This window comes from Borostomias antarcticus, assembly GCF_949987555.1.
Source record: "Borostomias antarcticus genome assembly, chromosome: 21".
NCBI lineage: Eukaryota > Metazoa > Chordata > Actinopteri > Stomiiformes > Stomiidae > Borostomias > Borostomias antarcticus.
Window position 1 is genome coordinate 10926658 of NC_140254.1, and position 10269 is coordinate 10936926.

The 10269-nt window shown below is 49.6% G+C and overlaps 1 protein-coding gene across 1 annotated transcript in view; it reads left to right on the plus strand.

Annotated features, from left to right (window-relative positions):
• Nucleotides 1–936: 936 nt before the first annotated feature.
• ripor2 (RHO family interacting cell polarization regulator 2) overlaps nucleotides 937–10269 on the plus strand; it is a gene marked incomplete at both ends in the record, with an annotated part of 62551 nt that continues 53218 nt past the window's right edge. Inside the window, one exon of the mRNA XM_084455756.1 lies at nucleotides 937–973. Within this exon, the coding sequence (XP_084311882.1) occupies nucleotides 937–973 (37 nt within the window). The remainder of the gene's footprint in view (nucleotides 974–10269) is intronic.

The following is a 10269-nucleotide window of genomic DNA, read 5'->3' on the forward strand; positions in this document are numbered from 1 at the left end:
TGTTATCGGGGCCGTGAACCCCTCCTCTGTTATCGGGGCAGTGAACCCCTCCTCTGTTATCGGGGCCGTGAACCCCTCCTCTGTTATCGGGGATGTGAACCCCTCCTCTGTTATCGGGGCAGTGAACCCCTCCTCTGTTATCGGGGCCGTGAACCCCTCCTCTGTTATCGGGGATGTGAACCCCTCCTCTGTTATCAGGGCTGTGAACCCCTCCTCTGTTACGGGGGATGTGAACCCCTCCTCTGTTATCGGCTCTGTCCCTGGATAGCGGCAGGAGGGAGGACAGAGAAGCAATCCCATGATTCCCGGCGTGCTGTGAGGGAACGACAAGCAGACAACCTCGCTCCTCTCACCACCTTGCGCACGCACGCACACACACACACACACACACACACACACACACACACCATATCTCCCCATGGCTGGCTCAAAATAAAGAAGCTAATTATTCCCACTAATCAGGCACTAGGCTGACTCGCTGACGTGAGCAGCACTCCTGACCACACACGCGCGCGCGCACACACACACGTACTAACCCAGAACTCCCCCCTACACACACACTAACCCCACGCTCACACAAGTGCACTCAAATTCAAACACCCTCTTGGTTTTTACACAGGAAATAACGAAACCATCGCCGCTGATGAAAGTTGCCCGCGGTTGCTTGGAGTCTCTCTCCCACACGCACACACACACGCACACATACTGGTGCAGTGAGCAGAAGAGCAGCTATCAGTGCGTGCGTTGGTGTTGAGCCAGGCTGACGGGGGATTGGCTGCGCTATCGCCACGGCGCCCGGAGAAGGAGGCCCACGCTTGTTCAGTCTCACAGCCCGGCCGCTCGCTCAGAAGCGCCGCCCGACAGCTCCACGCCACCGCCGGAGAGGAGGACGCCATGGCTACGGACGACGTCAGCGACAACCACTTCGACGAAGTGATGCGCGAAGAGGCGGAGGACGTTTTCTGCGACGACGGTAGGGGGAACGCCACGGGCTGGGTGTTGGGGGATCCCTGGTTTGGTCGGGGTTCATCAGTGGTTAGTGTTGGGGCTTAGGGAGGGAGGGGTGTAGTTCTAAATATATGTAAGTAAGTAGCCTTGAGAACTAGTGCTTCTGGAGCCTGGTTGTCCACAGGGCAGAAGATTCTCTGTCCTTCGCGTGAGGCAGCTTGATGAGTACAAGTACTGGACATGACGCTAGTATGGCACAGGGACTCACCCCCAATCCAACCCTTGATGCTGAGTGCCAAGCAGGGAGGCATTGGGTACCATTTTTATAATCTTTGGTATGCCAGGAATCAAACCCCCAACCTCCAAATCTCACTCTAACCACAAGGCCACTGAGCTGGTGAACTAAATGTGCCCAGCGGGAACTTCAAGCCCTTTCAGGAGAGAGAGGATCCTTTGGGGGCTGGGTGGGTACAAACACGCGCACACACACACACACACACACACATACACACACACACACACACACACGCCCTGATGAGGCCAGAAGGGCTTCAGCATGATACTGCTGGACAGGGTTGAGGTGACATGACCACGGTTTGGGTTTTGGTGACTGCGGTCTTTTTCTCTGCGGTCATTTATCTAGACAGAACTCCAACCGTCGTCTGCATCGCGCTGCTGGCAGCTTTTCCCGGAGAGCGACTTGTTTGGAAAGCCTACCGAACGCCGCGTAGGTGGATTTGAGTTTTATGGCAATGCTGACCGCTGTTGGACTTGCATTTTGAACGCCGTTTACATTTCACCTCATTTGTTTTTTTGTAAAGATATTTTTTTAAGGAATTTCTTTATTATAGGACAGTGTAGGTGACAGGAAAGGTGGGAGAGAGAGAGGGGGGAAGACATGCAGAAAAGGGCGTGGGCCGGATTCGAACCATTACATGATAAGCGCCCCAGTCCATTGAGCTACCGGGGCGTCCCCCATTTCACCTCATTTTAATGACAACTCTCTGTGTCGGCGTTCACTTCCCATCTGTGCCGCGTTGCGCCGTCTCTGTCCGTTTCCAATGCTCACCCTTTTTTAGAACAGCAGAGAGCCATGCCTGAGTCTAGCGTGGGCGTTCTTGTGTAACCAGCAGATGTTTTAACCAGGAATTATGTACCGCAAGAGAACCGTTCGACTTGTAATTCATTTAACTGTTCTGTTATGACAAAAGTCTGTTTAATCTTTATGTGGACTTGCATTGGACTTTGAATGGTCGATGGCAGAATTCAATTATGGGCCGAAGGGTTCTGGAGGACACTTGTTGTTCCAGGAGAAAGAAACAGCTACCATCAGACGGGGAGATCATTTTCTCATGCAGACCTCGTGGTAAAAGACTATGAAGTCATATAATATATGTAAACTTTTCCTTATATTCATTAAAAGTCTAGAGCCTATTACTAGTACTGCAGATTAATACCAGTCTGGAGTACACCCAATAATGGGGATGTGAAATCTACAGCATTCCTGAATGTTGCATCCTGAACAGATGATAATCCTCCAGTTGACCCACTTCTGACTGTAACAAGCGCATGCTAATGTGACTTTCCTTGTGAGTAAGAGCCACGGTAGGCAGGAGCTACTGTACCACACAGCCTGGCTGCCTGACTTCCTCCCTGCAACAAAGCCACCAATCAGAGTGCGCCAGTGAATCTCTAGCAGCGCTAGATCCCTGCTGAGGAAGGCTGTGCTATACAGGTCCTTTATGATCTGGAGATTTGAATTGGCTCTTCGGATTAGCGGGAGCACTGTTTATACACTGTAGGGTTTTCTGATTTTTGTTTTGCTCTGAATTAAAATATTCTCAATAGGTCTGTTTTACTCGCGTCTCTTCTGATAGGACGGAGCAGTTGGTCTGTCCTAGCTGAGAAATGTCGGATGGCCAGTATATCATGGTATATCAATAACTTCAGGCCCCCTGTTTCCTTTGGTGGGCCTTTGAAGGAGTCAAAGCGATAGTACTGTGGGATCTACAAGGAATGTGTAAGGGCTTCTTCTTCGTTTGGGTAGGTTGGTTGATGTGTCCTCTCCCCCCAGGCTCGGGGCCGAGGGGCTATCTTTTTACCACCCCGAGCCTGGGTGAGGGGGTCACCCGGGCTATATATCCGGGCACACCTCCAGGAGCCACGTCACTGTTTCATCATCCAAAACCGTCAGGCCATGCATTCCGTTGGGTGTCGGACAGTCCTGGATGACGTGGTCTGCAGTGTGTTCCTCGGCGCCACACTCACTAGGGCTAGGCACAAGCCCTATCTGTGCATTGATGAGCGGAAGCGTCAGACGCCGGTCCGGAGACGATTAAGCCTCACCCACCCACGCCTCACCCAGGTCTGGGTAAGTCCATCCTGGGAGGGGAAGGACCGGCGGCCGGGATGAAATCACGGAGTCTGGAGGTGTTTACCTCCCACTCCGCACGCCAGGTGTAGTCCATCCATCCTGCTCGCATTGCTGCAGGAGATCCTGTGCGGCAGGAACAAAAGGGTGTCTCGACTTGAGGATGCACGTGTGTGTGTGTTTGAGAGAGAGAGAGTGAGGGAGAGGGAGAGAGAGAGAGGAAGAGTGATAGAGAGAGAGAGAGAGAGAGAGGGGGGGGTGAGGGAGAGAGGGGTAGAGAGAGGGAGAAAGAGAGAGGGAGAGAGAAAGAAGGAGAGAGAAGGGGGGGGGGACCAGGATATGAGGGGGCGCTGACAGCTGAGCTCTTAGAATCGCAATCAGATTTTATTTGCCAGGTAGTTTTTACACATACTAGACTATTTGTTCTGGTCAGTTGGTGCATAACACTGATGGAGACAACATTAGACAGGGTGCAGGGAAAATGCAAAGACAGGACAATGCAAATGAACAGTACAAAATGGCGTGCGATGTGTGTATAAGCATGTGTGCAGAGTGTTGACGTGTGTGCGAGGTTTACACAATGCGTATGCCGTTGTGATGGGTGTGTGCAGTGCGAGCTGTACTGCACACTTAGCTCACAGTGTCTAGTTGAGGTGATCCGTCTCCGCTCGCCATGTAGTAGCTGAGGCGATGGATGGATCGGCTCGCCATGCCTGGACCGCTGTAGTAGCTGAGGCGATGGATGGATCGGCTCGCCATGCCTGGAGTGCTCTAGTAGCTACACAGACAGTGCTGAGAGGGTGGAGAGTGACACACACAGAGTGTTTTACCTTTTCTAAAGTCACAGTCTGCAGCCTGGCCTCAATATGTCCACTTCAGACCCAGATCAGAGTATTTAAAAGGTTTTATTTTTTTATTTTTTTAAATTTATACTTTGATTTAGCTTTAGTCTGTATTGGGATGGCTGGGGCATGACGCACCGCCCCTGAATGATCCAGTCGATCAAAAGTCAACTACACCTCAGCACTCATTGGTGTTCAGTACCAGGGTTAAACCAGGCTAGGCGAATCTCAACCTTCTCCAGCAGGCCTCACATGCTCTCACTGCCTTATGAAACCTTCTTCAATACAGTAGGCCTCACAGTACTACCACTGCCCTAAAGAGCTTGGAACACCTCACAACACTCTTACTGTCCGACCAAACCTCCAACATGTGCTTCCTCAGATGCAGCCCCCCTCCAGCTAAAAACCCTCCAGTTGCTAGAGGCAAAGCTATTCACTTGTTTTAAACAACTTGGATAGAATAGCTACTATTCTCAGAGCTCAAGATTTCTTTATTAATTTCTTTTTTTTTAATTAACCTTATTCAATCAAGCAAAACCAACAGAGAAAAGGTCAAACACACACAGGCTTCATTGTGACGAAAATAAACACAATGGACCCTTTTGACTGTTGTTGTTTTTTTTGCACGCAACTGCGAGCGAGCTTCATGAGTTATTCAAAGGCTTCTTTCGCGCTAGCAGTCTCCGTGTATGTGTGTGCGTTCGAGATGGTCCAAGACCTGGGGAGAAGTGGAGGGTCTGTCCCAGAGAGCGCTGGTCTGGGTTGACGTCCAGGAAGTACGTTCAGGAAGGGCTCCAAATCGCCGTGGCGGGAATGGATAGGCAGTGTTACTCGGGAACTTTTAAATGACCCAGTGTTTGGCTAACGGGATCAGGTGGGCTTTGAAAGCCTGAAGTAGGCCTGCGCTTTAACAAGGAAGAGAACTAGGTTTGTCAGAGCAAGGTCCTCACACAGTAGCTCCCCTGTACCTGGAGACTTGGAGACTTCCTCGTATTGCTGTCAGAACCACTATTACATAGTTCAAGCACTTCAAAAGTTACATGGTGAATCTGGCTAGTTAGGAAGCGTACTCTCATCTACGGCTGGGTTTAAAAAATCTATTCATCGATTCTGAATCAAATGATTCAGAATCGATTCATGAATCCCAAAATCGATCTTTTATTTGATGAATGAATGAATACATGAAGGAATGAATAGTTCATTAATTAATGCAATGATTCATTCATTCATTCATTTTTGGAAATCAGTATCGATACCCAGCCCTAGTATTGATGTGTTGCATAACTTGGCAGTCATGTAATTAAGGTTAGAGCTAAAACAAACAAAAAAACAGGTTTTAGTAACACTAACCGAAACGATATTGAATTGAATCAAATCTAATTGAATCGTGATAATCGATTATGAACCTTGTGAATCAGAATCGAATCGATTCTTGAAATTCGATTCGATACCCAGCCCTACTCTCATTGCTGGGTGACTGTTCTTTGACCAAGCATAATGCATTTCCAACATGAAAACCCTCTGACAAACACCTCCACAAAGCAAATATGTCATGATTGCCTGCCTGTGTTTTTAACTGAGCTGGGAACTTTTGAGTACGTTGCAACTTTTCCTCAGGTTACAATTAAGCAACCTGTGTTATAGTGATTTTATAACAGCTAGGGGGCGTTGTTAGGCACGAAGCGGAGTCCCTAAAACCCCCCTAGCTGTTATAAAATCAATATAACACACGGCCTTGAGTGGTTTATTGCTTTTATACAACGGTTACTACAGCTATTAGTCTAAAATAAACACACAGCAATGTAAAATATTAACATTTATTCAAAACGAAGCATCATTCCGTCAATTCCGCCGAGCAAAATAGTTCCCCTAACAAAAGGGTTGCCAAGCAACAACAACAACTACAATGCATTGGATCAAACGGGAGGCGCAAACAACTGGCACAGCCTACAGCCCTGGACAGTAGGACAGTGGGACAGTAGGACAGTGGGACATGCTACTGTGATAAAGTAGACTGGTCTTCTGAACCTTTCAGGAAAGGTCCGATCTGTTATTACTGTTCTCACGCTGCTGCCTACGGCCTCACAATCACGCCGGCTTTAAGAATAGACGTGTCCTTATGGCGCCCTGACCCTAACCCAACCCTAACCCTCTAACCCTAGCCCAACCTTAAACCCCCTAACCCTAGCCCAACCCTAACCCCCTAACCCTAGCCCAACCCTAACCCCCTAACCCTAAACCAACCCAACCCTAGCCCAACCCTAACCCCCTAACCCTAGCCCAACCCTAACCCAACCCTAGCCCAACCCTAACCCCCTAACCCAACCCTAGCCCAACCCTAACCCAACCCAACCCTAGCCCAACCCTAACCCTAAGAAATTGGTACTTCCATCCGCCATAAGAATAGTCACAGCCCTCAGGAAAATATTGGAGCTGTTTGTCCCTCATCAAGGGTTATGGTGAGGGTGAAGGGGACACATTAGCTGTATAAATCATATTCGCAGGTTAGAAAAACGATCAATATTTCTGTCACTCTTCTTTGTAGTGTAGCTGAATAGCGACAGGGTCTCAGTGTTACCAGATCCAAGTACCCTAGAGAGAGTACCCTAGAGAGAGCACCCTAGAGAGAGTACCCTAGAGAGAGCACCCTAGAGAGAGCACCCTAGAGAGAGCACCCTAGAGAGAGTACCCTAGAGAGAGCACCCTAGAGAGAGCACCCTAGAGAGTACCCTAGAGAGAGCACCCTAGAGAGAGCACCCTAGAGAGAGCACCCTAGAGAGAGCACCCTAGAGAGAGTACCCTAGAGAGAGCACCCTAGAGAGAATACCCTAGAGAGAGCACCCTAGAGAGAGCACCCTAGAGAGAGTACCCTAGAGAGAGTACCCTAGAGAGAGCACCCTAGAGAGAGCACCCTAGAGAGAGCACCCTAGAGAGAGCACCCTAGAGAGAGCACCCTAGAGAGAGCACCCTAGAGAGAGTACCCTAGAGAGAGCACCCTAGAGAGAGCACCCTAGAGAGAGTACCCTAGAGAGAGTACCCTAGAGAGAGCACCCTAGATAGAGCACCCTAGAGAGAGCACCCTAGAGAGAGCACCCTAGAGAGAGTACCCTAGAGAGAGCACCCTAGAGAGAGTACCCTAGAGAGAGCACCCTAGAGAGAGTACCCTAGAGAGAGCACCCTAGAGAGAGCACCCTAGAGAGAGTACCCTAGAGAGAGTACCCTAGAGAGAGTACCCTAGAGAGAGCACCCTAGAGAGAGTACCCTAGAGAGAGCACCCTAGAGAGAGTACCCTAGAGAGAGTACCCTAGAGAGAGCACCCTAGAGAGAGTACCCTAGAGAGAGTACCCTAGAGAGAGCACCCTAGAGAGAGCACCCTAGAGAGAGTACCCTAGAGAGAGCACCCTAGCCTTCAACGGCTGACAGCCTTGGCGCCCCGGGTGAAAGAAAGGACACAACGTCATGTTTTCCTCTTCCTCAGAGCCATAAACCAATCAGAGCCAGCGTGGCCGGTCTGTCTCCGCCACGGAGCGGTACAGCAACATGCGACGTAGGAGGGAAGAAATGCAACGCAAGAAGCAGGGTTTAGTTTCACAAATCCATTTATCCTGCCCCTTGTCTAGACTTGCCCTGCGCAGCAACTTAGGAAACTGTATCCTCACAGGAGCCGTAATGGAGACCAGGCGTGCCGTGTTACAGAGGGGAGACTCCTCCATAGTGATTGATGGGGGGGAGGGATGTTAAAAGTCGGCACAGGGCTCCCGTTTGACAGCTCAGTGTTTATCTGACCATTCTTTAGTTGCTGAATGAATTTGGTTATACACTGATGTCCCAGGGTGTGATTGCAGATGGTTCAGTTTTATCGAAGTGGAAAAAGCAGGAAGGATGTCAATTCATGCAGATGACATGGGTTGTAGTCCTAATGGTTCACTGACTCCGTGTTGCAAGCCACGGGCCATTGCAGAGAAGTGTATTGTTGGGAGTGTGGTTTACGGCTCATCTGGTTTGCATGTGCCGTGCACAGAACGTTAAAGTACGTTTTCCGCATGCTCAGGGCGGGATTCGAACCGCTCAGGGCGGGATTCGAACCACTCAGGGCGGGATTCGACCGCTCAGGGTGGGATTCGAAGCGCTCAGGGCGGGATTCAAACCGCTCAGGGTGGGATTCGAACCGCTAAGGGGGGGATTCGAACAGCTCAGGGCGGGATTCGAAAACGCTCAGGGCGGGATTCGAACTAGAGGCTGACACAGGAATGGATTTTGACTCCCGCTCCCTCCCACTCCCACAGAAATAATCCCATTCCTTCCCAATCCCAAGTGAGAGTTTAAAAAAAAATCCCACTCCCTCAGAAGACTGATCCCGTCCCAATCCCGAGACAAACTTTTACACAATCCCTCTCCCATCCCTTTTTACTCCCACCCAATCCTGACCCTCTCCCATCCCTTTTTACTCCCACCCAATCCTGACTCACTTGTGTATTGCGCACGTTTCACAAGCACCATATTCCGCGTCGACACCGTCGCACTGGACTCTCAAAAACTTTGCACAAAGTGCAAGACAATTCGGACTTCAACTTCTCTTGGTTGCACGCCTCCATTTCTCTCGCTCTGCTCAGCCGGCTTGAGGTCACACACATGCACGTTGCTGTGCACGTTGCTTGCCGGATGCAGTACTAGACTTCCGGTGTAGTTCGTTTCGCTTGTGATGAAGTGTTGGGTGACTGAATGAAAACTACAAAAAGTGATCAATGCAATGTTTAACTCGATGCTGGGGAGAAATGTTCAAATATCTATTTGATTTGATTTGAAATAAAATAAAATGGAACTGCATCATGGTTTTCAGTCCCGTCCACTCTCGTTGATTTTGTTGTCATAGTTCCCACTCCCGTCTGCTCCCGTTGACTTTTACTCCCGTTCCTGCCCAATCATGTGATTCAAAGTGAAATTGACTCCCATCCTGTGGGAATCCCGAAAAAATGTCATTCTCTAATTCGAACCCCAGTCGCCCGCGGGACAGACTCCGTTTTAACCAGCTACACCGATGAAAACCCAGCGCGGGTGGATGGTATTTATATTGGGGGAGTGAGTTTAACCAACAACTCTCAACCTACAGTACCCAGGACACACGAGGACCTGGAGGCAACACCACACACACACACACACACACACATACACTCATCTCCTTTTAGCCTTTCAGCTGCTGCGTATATATTAGACTTGTGAATGTGTCTCATTTCCAAATAAAAATGCATTGGCTGGTGCTGAGGATTGGAGGAGCTGGGTGCAAAACATTATGAACTTACGAACGAACGAACACACATTCATGCATTCACTCGTCAGCTACGCTCCAGGCCGGGAAATGGACCGGGGTGATGTTTGGACTGTCTGTCACCCAGAGCTGAACAATGACCCACTCTCAGAGTGGCACCTCCAGTACCGGCGCCGTCCACACACAGAAGAACAATGGTGTGTGTCAATAATATAGCATTGTTGTTAGAATTAGTATCAGATGCATTTAGTCAAGATGCTGTATTCATGGCGCCTCCTTTGAGCGACAGTATTGTGTCAAAATACTGATGGTTTGTGCGTTGCTTGAGTTCTGTGTTCAGCTCAACACATGGGTTTTCTAACCATCAGGATTTTGAAACAACTAGAAGGGCTCGGAAAATGTAGCCTCGCTTTGAGGACTATAGTTTAAGGTCGGTATTTAAAGATTCAGTGTTTATATTCATGAGGATATAGTACATATACAGTCTGTGGGGTTTGGCACAAGAAAGTCTTGTGTGTGTGTGTGTGGGTATGCATGCACATGTGGTACGGGTAGTGTGTGTGTGTGTGTGTGTGTGTGTGTGTGTGCGCGCGTGAGTGGGGAAGGAGGTCAAGGCCGAACACCCGGGCGCTCCTACCTCCAGGCGTGAGGAGGGAGTTCGTCCAGAGCTCCAGGTCCAGGAAGAACATTGTGCCCCTCCAGGAAGTACACTGTGCCCTGCCCTGGACAGGCTTCAGCTTCCACACACACATGCAAATGCACGCGCACACACTCACTCACACACACACACACACACACACACACACACACACACACACACACACACAGTCTCTGTCCAGGAT